The sequence below is a fragment of the Prinia subflava genome, chromosome 3 (genome assembly GCF_021018805.1).
Source record: "Prinia subflava isolate CZ2003 ecotype Zambia chromosome 3, Cam_Psub_1.2, whole genome shotgun sequence".
In the NCBI taxonomy this organism is placed as follows: Eukaryota; Metazoa; Chordata; class Aves; order Passeriformes; family Cisticolidae; genus Prinia; species Prinia subflava.
Genome location: NC_086249.1, coordinates 3,754,967 through 3,777,777, shown reverse-complemented (window position 1 = coordinate 3,777,777; position 22,811 = coordinate 3,754,967). Strand labels below are relative to the sequence as shown.

The 22,811-nt window shown below is 41.0% G+C and overlaps 1 protein-coding gene across 11 annotated transcripts in view; it reads right to left on the bottom strand.

Moving 5' to 3' along the window:
- The window catches only part of BBX (BBX high mobility group box domain containing), a 132,067-nt gene that overhangs the window by 42,979 nt on the left and 66,277 nt on the right, over positions 1-22,811 (bottom strand). For 9 of the 11 annotated variants that reach the window (XM_063393802.1, XM_063393803.1, XM_063393804.1 and 6 more), the window contains 3 exons: positions 13,734-13,904; positions 11,962-12,204; positions 5,311-5,509 (listed from right to left, as the gene is read on the bottom strand). In XM_063393802.1, the coding sequence (XP_063249872.1) occupies positions 5,311-5,509; positions 11,962-12,204; positions 13,734-13,895 (604 nt within the window). In that variant the 5' untranslated portion in view covers positions 13,896-13,904. The remainder of the gene's footprint in view (positions 1-5,310; positions 5,510-11,961; positions 12,205-13,733; positions 13,905-22,811) is intronic. The other 2 variants (XM_063393811.1, XM_063393812.1) reach the window with 2 other exon arrangements.

Sequence of the window (22,811 nt, the reverse complement as noted above, 5' to 3'; positions counted from 1 at the left end):
GCCATAAAAGGCAGTTCAAGAGAATCACAAATAACCATTTCTGTACCCTCTGGGAAGGCTTTCAAAGCTGTTTGAAGGATTTAATTGGATTTGTGTGCTTAACACCCCATTGCATGGATTTACAATTCTACTGCCAAAGGTTTTATGTACTGCAGAGATGAACATCTTTAAAACAGCAACTGTAATGATCTCATACATAAATATACACAAAGATGCTCTAATAATGTACAGGTTTGTAAGTCGGTGAATGCTTCTAACAAGGGAGCAGTTCCTTCCTTGGCGACTGAACAAATAAAAGGACGGAACAAAACAACATGATCAAGCTCTGAAGCAAAATTTCTATTTTCATTTCTCTTTAATTTAGAGCTGTATTTAGTGGTGAAAAGTGCAAGCCTGACAGCTCTGAAGCATGAAGCCAGAACAGCACAAGCAGTGGCCAGGCAAGCTGCCTGCCTACTTGTTGCCCTGCCAATACAATATATAATTGAGGAATGTAAAATGGAGATATAAATGTTCTTTCTCCAAGTATTTGATACTGACAGCTTTTCCCCTCCAGCATTCCTGCACCTCAGGAGCTCAGAAAATGACAAGAAGTGAAAGCAATAAACTCTGACACTGCATTACTCATGGAGTAGCTTTTCCACTCAGAACAGTGGTTGCTCTTCATCACTATGAAGACTAATTGTCTGATTTTGGGAGAATGCCTTGGGAGCAATGCAGGCGCCTGATTTAACAGTGTCATGTAGAGGCAAGGAGACAGACAGTGGCCAAATGTCTCATACAACAACCACAATGTCAGTGGAATTTTTTTATCTTTTCAGCTGACATGAGCCAAATCTGTACCTGTAAACCTTTAAACCTCCAAACGATTTAGTGATGATCACGGTCCAATTCATGGAAATACTCATTGAAGCTGTTTAATTCAATACCACAGATGCTGCCCAAAGTTTTCCTGCACACAGCATCTCTCACTGACATTCCCAAGGTAAGTTTTTTCAATAGTCTTTTAGAAGGGCATTAAATAGAAACAGATGAAAACAACGTAAATAGACCAGGCTCATTCACTACCTAATGGACAGAAGAGTGGCTTATTATTAAATAACGTTCAACAGGCATCTCCTGAATAGCACCTAGCTTCAAACCCAATATTCAACTGGAATTAACTTTTTTCTTCACCATAATGAACACATAGAACACATGTGTGTGTGGGGGGGGTTAGGTTTTTTTGAAGAAGTCTGCCTTTTTAAATAAAAAAGGAAAAAATAAATCACACTTCTTTGGAGAGATGAGGCACTACCAGAAGTGTAGGATCTAGTAACAAGAAGAGACACAAAAAATGTGAAGGGCCAGTAAAGATCTAAGCACATTTCCTAAGTGAAGTGATCCTGTCAGCAATAGCACTTTTTGCTATCCAAGAAGTTGATCAGAAACCATTCAGTCCTTCTAACCAGAGGACATCAGAGCAATTAGGAAGTGAAAAGTTAAAATTTATCTTGAAAGATAATGCTTGAGCAGGCAGTAAATTCAGAGGAAGCAGAGACTGGAAGAGACCTCCAGGCCCACCATAAATTTATTGAGTCCCATATTGAACAGTAAGGCCTTGGCTGGCTGCTTTCTACTTTCTTTACTCCCTTTGGAAGGCGCTTGCAGGTTTCAATCTTCTAAGCACTAAGGGCTTTCTTCCAGGTTTTAGCTTAAATACACTCAGGGCCAGGGAGTACATGATTCTTCTGACACTCGCATCTCTAAGATTAGTAACTGTTTCCCTAAACAGTATCTCCCTTTCCTGCATTTACATGACTTGTCCTACTCTTCTTCCACTTGTTTTCCTGGTCTATACAATTCAAGATCTCCCGATGTCATCAAGCACATCCATGTCCCACCATCTCAGCAATTCCTATAGCTCTCCTCTGCAGCTGTCCCATCTTCCCTGTATATGGACCACCAGCAGAGCAACCAACCACATCAGATGAGGGGCCTCCTGAAAACACTGCCTGACAAACTGCAGTACAGCACTTTCTCTTATGCCTGCATCACCTTGATGACTCCCAGCTGCTCTTTAGTGCTTTGTTTTCATTACCTGTTGGTCCTTTTCCCCCTCCCCAGTTTTGGCCATCCCAAGAACATCCAGTTTATGATGGTAAAATTCTTGCCCCTCTTCTAAATATCTCCATGGTAGTTCTGGCTTTCTGCCTTTCAATTAAAGTAGCTTATCAAAAGAGAACAAAGATAGAAGTGTGGTTTAGTGTTTTTCTCCCCAGGTAAGCAAATACTTAAACTGTTTATTTAAACACAAAAATTTAAGAGGGAGGAAAAATGAAAGATGAATTGGAAATAGAAGTTTTATGTGATGCTTAAACAACCTGAACACTTATGCTGCAGCTATAGCAGAGGGTTGGTGCTTAGATGTCTGCTCATAATAAAAACAAAAATCCCTCCCACTAGGGTTTCCAACTACAACGTAACTTCACCTAAGGGAAGACAAAATGTACATCTCTGAACACTGCCATATGCTTATAGCACCTTCTCACCACAATAAATGTTTCTCTTCTGGCACTAGGAGCTTACAGGTATGAAGAAGAATTTTAAAGGGTATTTTACAGAATTTTTTCTTAAATCAACAGTACTGGGAAAATAGAACACACATTTGACTTGCAGAATGGCAGGCGATTCATTATTTTCTCCACAGCTTTTAATATTGATGAAACTTAAAACCATCTCTCTGTTTGGGAATGACATACTTTGTTAGTACTGGGCTGGCTACAGACTCAGCAGGCTGGCTTGTTCATCACAGCCATTTCTCAGTCAGAAGAAACAACAAACTGAGGAAGTACTAAGCAGGAAGAAGGTCAGCAGGAACCAGTTTCCACCAACTCTTACCTGGGTGCATAACTGAGCTTCTTTCAAAAGAAACAGAAACTGTGTTTCTACAGGGATATAGACTTCTCTAGAAGTGTTTTTCTTCCAGCCTGACTAAAAAGCATTTTGGCATGGATGGTTTTCTTCTGAAGCACGAATATGCAAGTACTGGAAATCTCACACATTTGTATGGCAAAGCTTTTGTTGCAAACAGCAGCTCTTGGCCCTACACCCTACACAGGTGAGCTGTATCATGAGGGAAACATGCTCAATTACAGCTTCCAGGAAGGAAGATCAAGGACACCACTAGTGGGTCTGCAGGTCAGAAGCCCAATGCTGGTGCCACACCTCAGCTTCTTGATATAATGGTAGGACAGCATGACAGACAGCATGACAGGGGCATGGCTATTCTTGTAAAGCCAAAAATAAGGGCAGACACAGCCTGTGTGGGACTTAGAAAAACAAAGATCTTACTCTCTACACATTATATTTTCCAAATTAAAATGTAATACACAAAAAGCAATCAAGACATGATTAGCAACAACCAACAAATGAAACAGATTTCCTGGCATGATTCTAGACTCATATAAACCCTGTCCTGAGGAAGTTACCTGGCTTGAAGATACAAGTGAATCAGTGGCATTTCAAAGGTAAAAGTGTTTTTGAGGTGGTTCAGCTACATTTCAGTCCATCAGCTAGTATATAGCCTGGATTTTAAAGAGATTGTACTGGGTAGAAGAGTGAGAGATGAATTGAACTATCATGTGAAGTCAAGCAGAGAGGAGCACAATAAACATATTTAACACGAACTGGTATATAGTTGACAAAGCAGTAATCCATTTGGCATGGCACACTTGTCATGATGTGGATGCTGCTAACATCTCTGTCAGAAGCTGTCTTCATTTTATGAGCTACTCTTATAGCCAAGATATTGCCAGCCTTCACTGGCATGAGGACTGGAGCAAGATCCTTATGAAATACTATGCTCATTGTCTCAGCCTGCAGGAAAAAAACCCCAAAGAACTATCACAGGTAGTACTAAAGGACTTTCTTCAGAAACGAATGGTTCTACAGATAAAACAATGGATTCGTTTCTAATTAATTCCTAATTTTTCGGTCCCCTACTCTGACAGGTGTTGATTCAAGACCTCTGTACTCAAAAACTTGACATTAGGATAGCCCAGCAGGAGCACTGGGGGATGCATGAGAGGTAGATTAAAGCTTGTCACTTGTTCTTCATGTTAAGGCATCATGCTGCATTTATTGCATTATTATTATTATTACAATAAATATTGAAAGAGCATAGAAATGACTCCTCTAAAAGCAAAAGCAGAATAGTCTGAAGGGGCTTGTGAGTTTTGGAACTGCTTTCCCATATCCCAGAACCATGCAGAATGAAACACTTCTATTTTGATCACATTTCACAGTTCTTTAAGAGCCAGAAGAAATTTCATTACAGGATTTTTCATACCACTGTACTAAGGTATACATGCCTCTTTATCCCTTTTCATTCTTTTACACTTGTTCCATAAAACCATTTTCTACTCTCCACCTCACAATCTCTCTAAGCAGAGAAGTCCTATCTGCTACACACCTGCCATAAACCAGGTAGGATATAACAGAGTTTCTAATTTTGTAAATACTGATGCATCTGAAACTTTAAACAAGAAAAAAAAAAAGGAAAACAAAAGGGAAAAAAGAACGGCAGGCAATTTTTTTTCTTTTTTACCTTGACTGCTAGGTTCTTAAACTGCCAGTATTTAACATTAATGTCCCTGTATTTCAAGGTCATGATTACAAGTTTTGCTATTTATGGATATCAGTGAGAGATTATCTGCTTTTCACCAGTTCATGCACTCCACCTACACTTCTTCACATATTTATGGGTTTTTTCTTCAAAGATTTAGAAGTTTAGAGTTTGCTCCTCCAAGACATAATGGACAAAAGAGCATATTTAAGTGAAATTAAATTATGCTTCTCTTGATTAAAATACGAAAATTTTTAGCCCCACTCATACAGAAGAATATTAACACATCCAACTTGAGACACCTGTAAATTATTTTTTCAAATAGTAAATTATTAAAAAGAGTAGAGCATTCTATGACAGAGGAAAAGAACACATACAATCAGCACTTTTCTTTTTGACCAGAGAATGGAAGAATCTCTAACAGCAGATAAGCTGGAATTGAAAATCCATCAAATCTGGGCCCTACAGGGGCCCTACAGTTAGGATGCCTCAAATCTGGACTTGACTCTTGAAAATAAATAATGCACTATAGAAAATTTTAGAAAACTGTTACACAGAGGTTTAACTACATTTTGGGCAACCTAATCTGGTACACTACAGTACCATGTGTAGTAAAGAAAACAGGTATCCCAACTCAGTTTCAGTACCACATCCCCAGACAAAACAAGGACCCTACAGCTGAGTACCATGGATGGAAACCTTACCTGCCATCCCAAAGTTAAGTTGTGGCATTTCTTCACTTTTGGTTACTTTCCTTGGGCTCGGTAAGTCTTTTGCAGAGTCTGATGCAATGGCCCATAGCTTTTTCCTGTTTGTAACACTGGATGCCTGGGTTTTCACAGGTTTGTTGGTTGTGGGGCACCACTTGTACCCTGGATTTGCTTTCATAAATGCATCCTTGTACTAGAAAAAGAAAACAGAAATTATCAGTCATGATATTATACTCTACACAGGGCAACAGAGCACACTGCCTGCAAGAGGATTTAATACAGTAACTAATCCTTAAATATCTTGATTTTTTAACAGGTTGATCACATGCTTGGAGTCCAACCACCGACACAATTTGCTAAGAAGAAATATTAAGATAAAGACAGTTGTATCTAAAAAAGTGGGTTTTCTCTTTCTTCTCCTGAGGGTCCATTATCCAAGAGCAGGCTGAAGTTTTGACCCTGCAAACTGCTCAGCAGTGCTTGTATGCTCATGCTCTGATGCTTGAATTCTTTGCAGGTTTACTTTCTAGTCTGAATTGAATAAAACACACACATTTAGCAATAAATGCAGCACGATGCCTTGTACTCATTTTCTCTAATAGTTTTGTTTTTAGAATATTTGAGTGTATCTTTTCCCAAATCAGACACTGAAAACAAATTGCAACCAGTATAATGTCATATTCAGTATCTTGTGATACACCATCCCAGCGCTCCTTCCAAAATATACCATGCTGTATGGCTGCATAAAACAAACTGTGACCATTTAAAACATTCTTTGGCCTTGAGCACCCAGCACACATCTCAGTTGTTTGCTGTGTTTTTGGTATGAGGCCGCAAAACAAAGGAAGCCAAACTACACATGGGGGGCGGGGAAAAGAATCTGGATCCTAGTTTGGGGAGGTGGGAGAACGGACCAGGATCTATTGATCTATTTTATTCACAAAACAAAATACCCATTTCTGAGACTTTTACTGCCCACATCAAACCAAGATTTTTGAAGGTTAACAGTAACAGAAAGACTGCATTTCAGTATTTTCCATGTGTTGCTATGCAAGGTTGAGAGCTGGCAAATCAGAGGAACATGCCACACATTCCAGCTGCAGATGTTTGCCTAACAACCGATAGGGGTGTAGAGCACTTGCTGCTGTGGGAGCCTACCCAGCAAGTACCAGTGCTCACCAGGGAGAAGGCAGCCAACACCCCTTCACCACTGGCCAGCTCGCAGGGGCAGCCAGTGGCCAAAGGAGCGGCTCGGTGCTTGTAAGTACAAGGCAGGGCAGATGCAGGAAGTTTGTTCTGTGATTACACGTTCCCACCCACACAGCTGTCATCAGTCCCAGTCATGGCACACAGAAGAAGCACCTATGTCTCATGCACATGCAGGCACAGAAACATAGAGAGGAAAAAAAATCCCTTGGGTATCAAATACAGAAATAGCACTGCAAGCCTTATCCTCTGATAGAGTCACTACAGTGCTCTCCCGGCTCAACAATCTGCCTTGTGGCAGGGTCACCACTGCACGTGCACTGCCTTCTTTCATTTCTAGCTTCACCTTTGAGCTGGCACTTGCTACCTCCAGACCGTAGCACAGATAAAAATGTTTCAGTTTGCAAGAAACACAGCACTGTGTGAACCCTACTGTGTAGAGTCCTGTATTTATAGAAATGGCTATAAATAATAAAAATCTGCAGGGATCACTGACCCACATACACACTGTATTTTCTGAATAGGGTGTATGTATTAAATCTGCAAAGTAAGGTCTGAGACACTGCTCAGCTCACTCCTTCTCCCTTTCCCTCAGTTTGCTGAGTATAATATGAAAATAGCCCGGTGGAGGGAAGTGATAGGAAGGGGAGGGTAAGGGAAGAGGAGGAAAGGAAATACACAACGAGGCAGCTCTGCCTTCCATTGTTAAAGCCACAGCCCACTCACAAATCATGTTTCCAGCCTGCAGAGTAAAAAGCACAGGGTTGCTAGCAATGAGCTACATAAGCTCTTCATATCAGCAATGCTACTTTGAGTAATTGAATTATTCTATTGAGTAATTTGACAAGCCGACAGGCTGCCCATCAAATGAGAACTAGAATGCATGCCATTTGTGAGACATGGCTGCAGTAAGCTTTTAATCAGTTTTCAACAAGAGCAATTCAAGTGAGCTGGTCTATTAATGTCTTTTTTTTCCTGCAAAGCCAAGAAGTGAATATTAACTGCAGTTTCTGAGGGGAACGGAGCAAACTGAGGGAAGACAACTCATAGGAACGGTTCAGTTTCAACACATAAGATAAAAGAACAGAAAATTTAGAAAGTTTAACAACAGCCAAGAAGTACTTTTTGTAAATGCATATAGGGGCATGACCCAAATCTTAAAAATCCCTTGGGTACTGATTTTTGTGACTACTAGACCAAGGCCTAAAACAAACAGATAGATTTTGCTTACCAGGTCATGAGAAGATAACTTAAATGAGCTACACAGTAACAAGGAAAGGTCAAAGACAATAGTGGAGTCTACTCCTTTCCTCCCTTTACCTAACTGTGCAATAAAGACACTTAACACAGCCAGCCTAGGCAGATGTCTAAAATGGATTAAAAAAACCCCAAAACACAAGCAAACCAAACCAATCAAAGAAAACCACAAAAAACCCAACCTAAACATAAGTACCTAACCTGGAACACAAACACACCACCTTGTTTTCCATAACAAATGGCAGGGACTGCCCAGCAGGGTCATATTCTGAAGTTTCAAGTAAGAAATAGAACAATATAAGTTTGTGGGATTGGTCTGATGCCTTATTTCTGTTTTGTGAAAGCTTGGAGAATGTTGTGTTATGCAGCAGGACCCGTGCCACTTCAGAATTGAGGTTAAAACTCCCCATGTTGCTTTCATCATCAAATAAAAAAATATTTGCTTCCTCTTGTTGTGGTAGAACAGGAGCTCACAAGTGGATTCCAGCTACACCTCAGGCTAGCTGTTAGCACGTGCTTAATTTTAAATGTATGCTATTAAATGTCACATGAATCCCAGAGACCTAACATTAAAAAAAAATCCCCCAGAAAATACAGCACTCCATTTTTCACTTCTGAAGTATGCAGGGTTCGCATTACACAGGCTACAGTCCACACCTCAGCCAGTGGACTTGCCAAACTCCAGCCAGCAAGGCAGGACATTTGTCCCCTCGTACCCTGAGGCAGCTGCCAGTGCAGTGGCACCACAAGGCCAGCAAGGCTGACTGGACCTGAGACACCACTGGCCAAGGACCAGCAGGGAGAAGTGTTCAGCTCAGCCACTGAATGGCAGCAGAATCACAATCACACAATCAGTGAGGCTGGAAAAGATCACTGAGTTCAGCCTACAGACCAACACACCTTGCCAACTCCATCACGGCACTCACAGCCACCTCCAGTGCTTCCTAAACACCTTCAGGTGACTCCACCACCTTCTGGGGCAGTCCACTCCAATGTTCAATCACATTTATCAGGCTGCTCACTACAGGAAACAATCCTGACTGCCTGGATCTTGGTGATGCTAAGACATATTTAAAAATGAAGTGTCTTCTAGCAAAGGAATAGGGCTTGAACAGTAACAATTTCACCAGACATTTTCTAAGGCAGCTGAACACTCCCAGGAAGTCCTGTAAGAGTTAACAGAAGAACACTACCCTTATTAATGAAGTGAATAAAAAAGCTGGTGTGTATTTATGAGTGGCCAGATTAATTTCCCTCAGTGAAGGAAAATGCTAAAAAGTACAGTAATGCTTCTGGTTCCTTTTTGAGTATGTATCAATTACTGGGCTTATATCCTAGACAGTGAAACTTTCAAATTTAAACTGATCTAGGAAGTCTGCAGGATAGAAATAGAAAGCTACCTACTCATAAAGGTAACACCAGCAAAAGCAGGCATCAAGCTCTGCAGGTGGCAGCACCAGGTGTCCAGGGCAGTTGTTGCTACAAGAGGCCATAAACCACAAGATGGAAAACAGAGGGAGTGTGGGGCCAGTTTTTCCAGATAATTAAGGCACCCCAAGGTGCAGACAGGTACATAATGGGACTTTCCACAGTGCCTGAACAAACTAGAGACCTGATGAGTCTCTCAGTGGGAGTCAGGGACAGCTGTCCAGTCTGCTAGGAAACTTCTCATAATTCCAGATGGCAAAAAGTTTGGGCGTCTCACTATCGTTCAAAATGCCAGATCTTGCACACAGCTAGACATATGTAAATAAATATACAAGTGTCTTGACTTGCACACTGCTAAGGTAATACCACTGCTAGCAGTAGGCAGGTAAGAAATTGAAAGCTTCCTGCATGGCATGAGATCTAACCCAAATGATTTTGGGAGCTACAGCAACAAGTAGTAAAAGAACATTCTAGAGACCACAGAAGGGCAGGGACTGTAAGCACTCCAGGAGGACCACTTCTGTAAGGCACACCTGTGTCTCTGAAAGAGTGGTTTGGATACTCAGGGTATACAAGACACATTGTAGGGATTGCAGATATGATAGAGGGTTCTCTGGGAGATCTGTGTCCTGCCAGGACAGTGGCTACAGGCTGCGCAGTGAAAGATGCAAGTCAAAGGACACTGAAAAGCTACATTTAAGTAACAGAAGATTACTCCCTGTAGCTTAAATCTCTGCAAGCTTATACAGGTACTCAAACAGAAGATCACCGGTAAAATGGTATTATCATCTTCCAAAGACACTCACCTTCTTGATTTTTAAATAAATTCTCTTTAGGAAAAAGGAAAGTACCTTTTTCCTAAAGAAAAGAACAGGTGGTTCTCATTAAAGTTGACATTAACCTTTTTTGACAGCAGTAAGCCTACCTACAGGTGAACCTGTGCAACCTGCTCTAGGTGAACCTGCTTAAGCAGTGGGTTGGACAAGATGATCTCCAGAGGCCCCTTCCAATCCCAACCACTCTGTGGTTCTGTGAAAAGCAAGTGTTACGATAAAACAACCGATCATGCACACAGAATAGGCTTGTTGGTGAAGAATTCAATATGTATTCAATAGCACACTACAGCCGCTAATTATTGCTGTAATGTACACTGTTTAAAGAATAAAAATTATATGCTCTCTTCTACACATTCCTAGAACTACTTATAATGATGTAAACTACTTAGATTTATTGTTCTGCTTTGACGTTGAATATTCAATTTGTTCTTCATGCCAAAAAAAGAAAAACACTACAGGAACAATGATTTCTATAACAATATTATTAATAGTTTCAGATCTGTCACTTCATACAGAAGTTCTGCAATTATTTTCTTTCCTAATGAACAAGTTTCCTTCAGCAAGACAAAAGGCTACGAAAAACAGTCACATTAGGTTCATTTCTTCCAAAAATTATTTCTTTATTTTCATCTTTCCTTTCTCATCATCTGTGCTGAATCTTCTAATTGCCCTTTCTCCAGACGCTTGGAGAAATATTGTTTATTCATAAGCAGGAATGCAAACCAAAACTGGAATGGTTGGACAAAGCTGAGACGCAACTGTTTCAATACTGTGCCATAGATGAGGAACTCACAGAGGTCCTACAGACCCTGCTTAAAAAAAGACCTGCCATGATAAACACTTGGTTTTTCCTGTGGACTTTTCTATGCTCACATGCATTACCGAACAGACAGACTGTACATCCTGTTAATAGCAGCAGACACCTTCAGATCCCAGGGCAGGCATGGATAATAGTTTTCCCAATCATTTCACAGCTATCTGCACTTCCCACAGTGTGCTAGCATACTCAGCAAAGGAGAGAGGTGTTTTTCCTTCTCACTGGTGTTCCTTTATTTTTATTAAGATTGAATTCAAAGGTTACACACGATCTGTATCATACAGGTAATCAGAGGGATCTCTTTTGGGGTCAGGTTATAAGCCTAAGTAACTGTGTCTTACTCACTCTACTATCAATGGAGTGTCTTTCTCACTCTACTATCAATAACCACAATCTTCTTGGCAACAGCTTATCAAGAGATCAAGAAATCAATTTCTTCAAAAAGCTCATTTAAATTTTAAGTTGACATAAAGATACTTTGTGAAATACGGGGATAAATCTCCTTTCCTTGCTCCTGGTTAATGGACTGTGATTAGGCACTGCTTTCCGATTTGGTATTGGACTCACCAAATCTTGCTGTATCAGAAACTGGTTAATGGGGAACGTACTTCTAGAAACACTAGTAATTTAATTCATTAGCATCAAAGGTAAAAATGGACTACATTTCTTGACTGTGCCTTTGGTTTGGTCCACCTGTATTACAGTAGCTGGCATCACCGATATCGAAAGCACAGCTAAGGATCACTAGTCAGCTGACACGGAACTTCATGTTACTGTTTACAATGGCCACTATCCTTGTGTTCATGCTTGTACTGCAGAAATTATCAGGCAATACAACCACAAAGTGCATGTATTTATAGCAACAACTACCAGAACCAGGTTAGTTTATGTACACAGACCAATTACTTTTCATTCTGGTCCAAAGGATCAAGTGAATTGAGAACAGCAAGCACAGCACCTGCTCTGGGCACCATAATCCCATGGTGAAGCTGAGGAACAGAACGAAGAGAAAGATGCCACAGAAAACATTTAATACACAGAGAAAAAGAAGACAAATATGTAATGAACTCCCTTTACGTTCACCATTCAGACAGAACATACCTCCTTGGCCATGTCAGTGTATTTCTGTTTTTCTTTTGGATCTAGAACAGACCACCAATCTGCCAAGATCTTGGTTGCGCCACGATTATCGAGGCGAGGGTGTTCTTTCCGCACCAGAGAGCGGTGGCGCTTGCAGAACAAGAGAAACGCATTCATTGGTCGGCGAGCTCGCTGCTCTGAGGACTCGTCATCTTCGGTCTCATCAGCATCCTGCTCTAAACCATCAGGGCCAAGGAGCGGCACCTGGCAGAACCGAAAGGGAAGGCGTGTAAGCTCAGTTATCCGCGTTTTGCACAAGGACTGAGAGCGTGCGAGCTGCGTGGGAGTGAGGGAGAGGCACATGGATGCACACAGCTGTCTCCAAAGACCGTCCGTTCCATCCCGACAGCGCAGAGTTCTACACCAAACCTCCTCACCTGACGGTCCAAGGTTCATTCATGCTCTCTGCAACACTTAATGACAACTTCCAAGTGGAACAATTCCTAAGCCGAGGACCATTCTCTAGTCCTAAAGGGACGGGAGGCATGAGATCCCTCCTACTCTCCTTCTGACAACCGAGAAATCATCTTAGTAGGATGAGGCAAGCAGAGCTACCTTGGACCTTGATTATTCGTGTTTGCAACTCCAGAGCACACAAGGAGAAACAGGTAACAGTTTGTTAGTTTGTCAGTTGTTTCCTCATCCCCTGCTGTTCACTGCTCAACCTGTGAGCAGCACAGCAGTGTGGCCACCACAAAGCTGCCCGGCAGAGGCAGAGGGCAAATCTCAACAGAACACACTGCCAATATAATGTGCTCTCTCCACTTACAGGCCAGTGTGTCATTCCTACAAGGGACGAGCCACAGAACTTCCTGCATGAGACAGAGAACCACCTCCTACCTAACTGCAACGCTGCTATTTTACACCACGCTGTGAAAGGACCTGTAAGGTCAACAAAAACCACCCTCAGAGAACCAGGCTCTTGCTTATCCTTGACAGGGTCACCCTCTCTTATCAGTGTATGGCTCAAGGCAGTCTCCTCAGCACTGACCTTCCCATTCCTGCCTCAGGAAGGCACCAAGGTGATACAGATATGAATGCTATCCACATGATGGAATCATCACATCTGCATAAACAGTTCCCACTTCTTGATGCAGAGAATGAATCTAACTGGAAAAGTGTGAGGTGCCACACGGCATGAAAACAGAGTAAGGTCAACATTATTGAACAACAACAAAATACCAAGTGTCAAACCAGAGACAGATTACTTCTGCTGTGCACTCAGTACTCTGGAGAATAAATCAAATTTCACATGCAAATACAGTAAAAAATGTAGACAGTTCTTCCTTCTTTTTCCCTTTTAATCTTTGTAGTCTTTTAATCTTTAAAAAGAAGAATAAAAACTTTCAGTTTGGTATGCCCTTCAGAGCCACTATAAGCAGATACTAAGCACAAGCCAACCTCATGTCTAAAACAAGCAATTAAAAAAAAAGGCACACCAAAACCCCACCTTGACGAATCAAGACTAGGATGAACAACACATTATTAAAACAAAGCAGATAAAACTATTCCAGTCTACAAAAATTTGACCACTGTTTTAAGGGCATGATTAACAATTCACTTTCCTGTGTCACTACCTGCCTTTACAGTCTTATGGGCACCACATCACATCACTTTTTACTGGCTGTGTTTCTTCACAGAAGAGAACAAGACAACACAGAATAAAGAACACAGCTAGGGAGAATCTGATCCACCATTAACCAACTTGGGTCAAAGCATCCAATTAAATCTACCTTATCAATATCTTCCTCTTCTTCTTCTTCTTCTTCCTCTTCAGAGAAGTCAAGGAGTTTCTTGGCAAGCAGGGGATGCCACTGAAGACACTTCCTTTTTGGTCGCTTCCCAGTTCCTTCACCTTCTGTTGAGTGATCCTTATTCCTACTACTGCCTTTCATTACTGTGACCTGTCATGCAAAAATATTGATAAATTCACAACAAACCCTTAGGCATAAACGACCATCAAACCAGTGACAAATACAATGAGGTACCAATGCAAGACTCTCAGAAGTTACTGGCAAAATGTTAGAGATTTATTCCAATTATCAACATAAGCATGGATGTACTTTATGCAATCTTAACACTTCCACATAATGCCTAGAGTAACTAGCAATACACAATTTAAGAGCATGAAGCAAGGATGTCAACTAGACCAGCTCTCAAATGTGCCCCTGTCTGAAGGATAGCAGAGAAGTCCCTCAGTAGCCAAAGGAGTGAGAAACTCCACAGCTCTCTCACACCTATATCCACTGCAGTTTTTCGTATTTTGCCACTGCAAAAGGTCAATGTCAGGACATCCCCTTTTCTCACATGGAACATACCATCAGCCACTTATGTGTTAATCATGCACATATATACACCAATATTGATACAGAGCCCCATGATACTACGAGCTAGGATTTGAGCAGTGCCATTAAAAGGTGCAACAGGGAAATCTGAGTCCCTAAGAGAAGTTTTAATACACTTTAAAATTTGAAGCAAACAACAAGAGATAGTTATGCTGACATTTCCAAACTACTGCACAGGAAACATAAACCATGTCCTGAGCCCGAGTAGATGCAGAAGACAAATCATATTTAGTTGTGTGCGTGTCCTTATATAAAAAATAGTTCAGAACCAGTAAAAATACAGGCTTAACACATCCAAAGTATCAGTTTAAGGGTTGACTTAAAGAGATGTGCAACCCCACTAAGGGACAAATGAATGTATATATAAACAAATAAAACCAGCACATCACATCCAAGTACTGAAGTGCACAGCAAGCAAATGCTGCTGGCAAACAGTCTGGTCCCTTGTAGCCTTCTGTTAGCATACTGCAGTATCAGTGGCAATCCTGACAGGAGCATGGCTAGCTTTCCAAGAAAACAACACAAACATCAAAACAAACTCAAGAATGGTTAGCCAGCTACATCTTTATAAAGCCAATAAATCTGATGAAATCTCACAGGAGTTTCTCACCAGCAGATAAAGCAGCTGCACTAAGCCCTGGTCCCATAGGCTAAGCCAGAAGAAGCTGTGCTGCTGACTCTCAGGAAAAGGGCACAAAGAGTCAAACCTTGTAACTGCAAGGCCACAGTGCATCTTTGGATACTGCTTTCTGTAAGATGCCTAGAGCAATGCTGATGTTTCAGCATACAGTGGCACAAGAGAAAGCTGCCACACTTGCCCTTAGACCAGCTGCCCGAGCCACTGTGCTGCCTCTGGGGCAAATGCCCCACAAGAACCACCTTGCACAGCTCCAGCCATGCTGCTACATTTAGTGAGCACTGTTTCTGGTTTTGGATGATCTCTTCCAGGTGTTTCTAGCTGGTTACCTCACTGGCATTTTGGCAGTGTGCCCTTGTTAACACCAGAAACGTGCATAAGCAGCTGCTTCCCCTGCAGACCTCAACAGTGCAGAAAGCTGAAACACCTTCAGACACTGCTTGCTGAAGGAACAACTGAAGCCTGAAGGAAGAAGGTTCACAAATTTTAACCTACATTTTAAAATGGCATTTTCCTGGATGTATATTGAGGTTTGTCAGATCCTTCCCACTTGTCAGCAGTACCTGCCCCCCTACTAATTAAGGAAACCCTGTAACTTTGTAGTAACTTTGTCCCATTAAATGACATACTTTGCTATCCACATAATGCCACTTCTACCTGGAAAACATTTAAACTTTGATTTCATATCACTCACTCCTCTGTTTTAAACAATTTTCTGTAACCAACTTCTGTACGGAATTTTATACACCACATAACCATGCACCATTTCACCTAAATTTTCGTCCATGATTTGCAAAGCAGATCCAAATACACAAACCACTTTGGTCTAAAAAAAACCATTGAAGTGTGGAAAATTAAGCCACAATCCAGTACCATGAAATGTATGTTTGAAATTGGTTTTATCCCACTATAACCTCTGCCACATACCACACTGCCTGTGCTTTCCATCTGTCTTCTCTTCCTAAAGTGCTGAACACCATTTGCTTTTGTTTGGGGTATTTTCAGACACAAATCAACAAAGCTGAGTTAATGTTCAAGCAGGAACTTCAGCTCCCGTGAGCAGCAGAGATTCATTCAGAGATTGCTAAGTGATACAGATCTGCCTATTACTGCAGTCAATAAAGCATGTGGCCCATTTCTGAGCAGGATAAATATGCTGCAAGTACAATGGGGAGAGCTACTCCAGCCCTCACCACTCACTTGTGTACATGAGGTAATCATGTGGCTTCTGTCTATAATCAGTCTTAAGTATGATGAGCACTACTAGTAGCCTTCTACCTTATAAGTGTGAAACTAAATTAACTTTTGAGAAGTGCTCCATGATCCTCCTTTACAAAGCTCAGCTGAAGTCTCAGGGCTGTTTCAACATCCACACTGTCTTTAGAGGTGGCAGCTCTCTGCCTGCTGCCTTTAACAGGATGAGCAAGGGGAGACTTCACAGGACTTAGGTGTATTTTACATGTGTTCTCCATCATCCCTGGGGCCCTGCCTATGCTCTATGCTGAGTTTGGCCAGGTAGCACAGAGCCAGGCACCAGTCACCTTGCAAATCCCAAAGGGGCTCTCAGTACCTTATACCTCTTTACCACAGCTGACCTCACAAGTAATTTTTGTTCTCCATGCATGAAGGCTAGGTATTAAAAACTCATCACTAAAATAATCAAAGCTCATCACACATTAGTGCTAAAATAAAAATGTACACTAAGCTTCAGGAATTCAAAGCATGTTCATTGGGTTGTTTTATGAAATTGTGAACCATTTTACAACACAGAGTAAGTCAGATCCTAGCTGTCTCACAAGCACCATTTACTACCGAAAAACACAGTCATTCTTTGCGTCTACTTTGGAGAGAAACTCTGCAATGGTCAACAACAAAAACCCTCCTGATTTTTACCCCACTGATGGAAGGACTGAGGCCACAGACAGACTTCAAACTTTATGTTTACATCATAACCCGGAAGTCTCTTATTTAAGTATGCCAAGCTGTGTACTCTACCCTCTATGCCTGCTCTTCTTTCTTCTATAATAGGGGTAATTCATAACACGAACACATGAAATTATTTCCTTCCCCTTAAGGCTCATATCCTATTTTACATACTTTTGTGTTTCCAAATCCTCTTTCCCCATTCTTACTTATTCAGGTCCCCCTAAGTTCTGACTTACAATTCAGAGACTTTTTTTTTGGTGTGCACTTTTTGCTGATGCCCCTCAGTCAAATACAGGACAGGCACAGTGAAAAATGTTTTAATTCTTTATTACATCACACGTGACTTTTCCTGTTAAAAATAGATGCCAACATAGTGTGGCAAACTTGTTTTCCTCTGTATTGCTCCATTTTTTATTTTACTACGCCCCCACTTTATAGGCATTTGTGTCTTAATTGCTGATACATTCACATACATAATTATCAGAGAAACCCATAAAAAATCCAGGCAAATGCAAAATGCAGCTAACATGGACATGGACATTTTCCATCATGTATGATTATGATTATGATTGAAACAGTGAGTTTTACTGGCTTTATTTACTTCTTGAATGGCAAAACATCAATGAAATCCAGTTATCTGACTCTTAAGATTCTATTTATTTATCTGATTTTTTTCTTCCCTTGACACATTGTCAATAGCATGTTAGCTGCTTGTTTTACAGGGGAGACTGGAAGCTGGCAGACAGAAGCAAGCAAAAATACCACCTTTTTCTCTTTCAGGGATTCCCCTGAAAGTGCCTGCAAGCATCTCTACCAGCATGCTTTTAAGGGAAGAGCTGGATTGGACAAGAACTGAAGCACGCATTTAAGCTTGGCAATTGAAAAGTTCCACAGAAAGTCACAGAACAAACCATGTGCAATCTTTGAGAGATTTGGCCTCAAAAGTAGAGAAGATACACAACACCTGAAGAGCAAAGTTTGCAGTAAGTGGAATTTATGAACCAGAACACAAAAACCCCCATAATTTCTTCTACAGATATCAGTAAAAATACCATGTATCTTTTAAGGCAAATGTAATGGCTTTTAGAAGTTTCCAAGAGTAGAAAGTATTAAAACCAGGCAACAAGATTTTACAAGTTATTTCTCAGCTTAATGATGACAAAAATGAAGTGACAGCCACCGGTGCAATAGTAGGAATATTTCAATAAGACAAGACAAAGGTATGGACAGCTTCCCTTAAAGTAAGCCACATATGCTTTATAATGTCACTAGAGGATGCCTGTCAAGGCTGACATTCATGATCCATTGACAGCAAGATACCTTCAGGGTGACATTCTACATCTACTTTTAATACATTTACAGATCAAACATTACAGAAATATTACATCAGTACAAAAATTTTAAGAATTTTCTTGTGTGTATGCTGGCTGTCCTTCTGGTCCTAGAAACATTAATCAAACAATCACAGTCTTCTTCGAAGTCTTATAAATATGTATAGCTGATACAGCTTCAGAGGAAAACAAATATTCCTTAAGAGGTGGATGGAGGGAGAGCAGGGGAGAAGATGTTGTTTAGCTTTTTACTGCCTATGTTTCTATTTCAAATACATAACTGCTTACAAGTCTTCATTTTTTAAGTGCTCATTAACAACAAGCATTTGATTATATTTGGTTAATGTTAAGTTTTGTTTTTCTGCTATCTTCCTCTTTTATTTATAAAACCTTATGTACACAGGTGACCAACTTCAGCAGTACCGATTTTGGGACTATCTCATCCCATCTCATGCCACTGAGAAAGCTACTTGTGCTAAATAGGCTACACTCAATAAACTAAATCCACAAACACCAAAATCCTTATAAAGGTCTTCAAAAGCAGCCAAGTGCTCTAAGGCACATGTTGTAACACTGGTTAGAAAGAAATGCAAGACCTGCAAAAGCAGAACCCCATAGACATGGATTGTGACTATGGTGTACTCCCTGTTGGAAGATTCTCCATAGAACAACATCTGAGCTTCAGCAACTCTTATTTCCATGAGGACAGTGGAAATGAATTTCATATTTCCTGTTCCCTTAAAAAACTCCCACATTTCCCAGAGCCCTGCTGGGCCCTTGGTTGACTCAATGAAGATTACTGGTACAAAGGAACAAAGGCAGAGTTTCAAGGGGATTTTCCACACTTTCTGCTCTGTTTTACACTATCTATGTTCTCTACTACATGATAAAAACAAATGCTAATAACAAAAGAGAGGACTGAACTATGACACTAATAGCTTGTTGTTTTGGGGACTACTGACTCAGTGACGTGAGCTGTTTCAATAAAGAAGCAGGAGACTGGGAAATGAGTTCACCTTCTCAGCAATCTAGTGGGCTGAAGAGGTATTTTCACATGAAAGTAAAAGGAAAATACACCTACACAAATATAAAAGAGGGTTTTTTAAAAAAAAAAGTAAGTTTCTTTTAGCTCTGGAATAACTGAACCAGAATATTTCTATAATGTAAGACAAAAACTAGTTGGCACTAATTGCTGACCAGTCAGTGAATATACTCTTTATTGCTTCACAGCAGAAAGCCATTAATGAGCTTTCTAATTTTCAGAGATGTAATGGTTTAATGGGGGACATGCTGAGACTCAATGGGGTCCTGTTTGCCAGTGGAGGTTTGAGAGAGACTGTCACCACATGAAACACTTAGTAATACAGCTACAAGTGTTAGTTAATTTTTAATGACACACTCTTCCATCTTCAGAAATTATTTTAAACTGTTCCTTATTCTCAAACTCAGATATCAGTTGCTTGCTTTCTTTGTTCTCTAATACATTAAATTAAACCCCAAGATCATTGAAAAATGTCAACAGCACTTCTTTAAAATTTGGGTTTTTTTTAAAAGTATCCCATTCATACCTGCCAAAGAGGAAGAAAAGCAACATATAACACAAGTCAATAGAGTTGAAGTTTAAACTCTACTATTTCTCTTTTCATTCAGACATGAAAAATAGGAAATGTTTTACTTGGCATTTTTTAATGCAAAGAAATCAACCAAGCTTTGTCTAGTATGAAAACCTATATGAAAAGTATTTTGCCTCTGTTAAGTGGCTCGCTGGTGCAGATGAATGGAAAGAATTGATGGAAGAGTTTGCCTTGCAGAAAAAGGTCTGGGGCTGCAAGTCACTAGCATCTTTACTCAAACAGAAGCATATGAACAGGAACCTAGAGTCACTTAGGTAAAAACAGCTCTCTGAAGATCCGGGTCTTAATCATAACAAGCCTTTTTGTTGTCTTGAATTTAATTTACGGTAGGACATTTGCTATTCTAGGACTCTTTTTAGACTTGAGCAGCTGCAGAGGCAGAAACACAAAACCCAGAAACCCAGTAAGTCACAGGCTACAGCTATACTTACTTCACCAAGCAAGACTCCAGTGACACACTCTGCTAGCCAAAATTTCTGGGTTATAAAGTGCAGAAGACAAACATTTGTTGGGGTGATATCCACCTTTCTGTACACCAGGTGCTAACCACCCAAATGCCAAAAGATCACCAGCAGGTCTGCCTACAACCCTGTGCATCTGCTGGAATAATGCACCTGGATTATCAGCCTGGCAACCACTTTGCCTGGAGCTCCTGGAGAGCAGGCAGGGGGCTTCTCTCACTGTGCAGTGCTAATGGAACCACGAACTGGGGAGCAGGGCAAGGCCTCCTGTACGTGCAGGTGAGGTCATTCACCCAGGGAAGGGACACACTGGGACACTGCACTACCAAACCTGGCTCTGCTCCTAGTGAAGGAGATGTAACCCACAGAGCCTGGAAATTCTGGCAGTCCTTTTGCTCCAAAGCAGCATTTCTTGTTGTTTCTACATTTGCTGCCACAGCAGGAGAGAGCACCAAGAAACCTGGGAAGGTGAACAGAATAAATGCCTGAAATTCAAAACACAGAGGCAGCAGAGCCCAACCTACTTTGCAGTATTTCCTTCCACAGAGGGGAGATAACAACAACTGCTTCAAAGCCCTCTACTGACACCAGAGTAATTTATCAGCAGAGCTCTTTTCCTCCAGGAACACAGAATAAAATGTAAAATGTAACCACCTCTCAGACAGGAGAGGAGTGCTTGTCTGCAGAGCATCACAGACCATAGAAACAGCACAAACAAAAAAAACTACTGACTTTCAGCAAGTTAGAGAAGAGAGCACACCAGAGTGAAAAAATTTGCTTTGTGTTCCTATGTGAGCAGGACTACTTGAGTCTGCACGGGGAGCAGCTTTTCCAGAAAGACAGCTGTATTTCCTGCATTTCCCATTATTTCAATGTTGGAAAATTAAAACCTTTGTGATTTGTCAACTGGATCACCAGGAGTTCTAGTTCTCTAGCTTTTGCAAGTCACTGTATGCTTAATCTCAGCAAAATGAGTTTTTAGAGCCAGTGAGCTCACAGGTAAAGATGGCCACAAGAAAAATGTAATGAATTTCAGTGCATGGGCATTCTCATCAGATCATTCTCAGGAGGGCATCTGCAGTTCAGCAACAGCTTCCTCACTCAAGGGCCTATCAGGTAAGAAATCACTCAAACTGGAATTTTGTGTGAACAAGAATGATGGCCTGGAGTTCTGCCCATGGCCTTCCGAGGATGAGGTCCCATGAATGAAAAAGAAAAAAAAAAAAGGAAAAGTACATGTTCTAGAGTTGCCACTCCCAAAGCTCCATTTTTATCTGTGATTAGCAGGCATACAAATTGCTGTAGGGTGCAGTCATGGCAGAAACACAGCCAAGTGCCTTTGTGCAGCGCAGAGCAGCACAAAGAGGGGACATTCCTGCAGCAGACGTCGCAGGGGGAGCAAGCTGAATGGTAAAATTGTTCAACTCTCTGTTTCACCTCTTGTTGATTGTGTCCCAGTGTCTTCTGCAAAACCAGGACAGTGAGGCTGTGTCCATCACTACTGTAACCCATTCTAAGGTTTACCATGTGCGTAACAGAGCTTTCATAATAAAATTCACTCATAATTACCACCAGTGTCAGGGGAACCATATACAGCTGTATGAGCAAATGAGGGAATTATTCCCTTAATGCATATTTAATAGGCCATAAAATATCCCTGCACAACCCCATATTATACATACTTTGTCTACTTCTGCTCTCTTCAACTCAAGTGCAATAGGCTAAGGCAGTTGTCTAAACATTCCCTCCTACAGCCACTACCCACTACTCCTATGGAAGAAGAATCAAATTAATGGCTGCAGAAAGTATTTACTCAGCTTTGTGCATCTCCACCATGAATCATGGTAATGTAACTCTTATGTGTCTCAGAAACAACCATAAAGTGGCTACACAAGAATTCCAAATAAAAGGGACTTGTGCCATGTTCACTAGCAGAAATACCACAACACTGACTTGACAGTAAATTCCGGGCTACTAAAATATTTTCTTCAGAATCAAGTTGTCACAATCACCTTCCATCCTCCTCCCCTACCAAGAGGGGCAAGTGTGCAAAGCCAAAAATGAGAAGTGAGTCTGTTTCCTGTATGAACCCCTCCCTACCAAACTCTGAGTTAGTTTCCAAGCTGTTGACCATATTAAAGCAGCAACACTTTGCTGAAATACACTGTATCTCATAATAGGCATAAGCCAAGTAGGTAAACAGAATGCCAAGGAAGAGCAGAATTTTGCTAGAACAAATGCTACAAATCTCTTCTCCCAAACAACAAGAGGAAATGGCCTCATGTTTAGGTTGGACATAAGGAAAAATTTCCCCACCAAAAGGGTTGTCAAGCTTTGGAACAGGCTGCCCAGGGATGGTTGAATCACCATCCTGGGAGGTCTTTTAAAAGATACGTAGATGTGGCATTTAGGGACATGGCTTAGTGGTGGAGTTAATGATCCTCAAGGTTTTTTCCTACTGAAACAATTCTGTGATT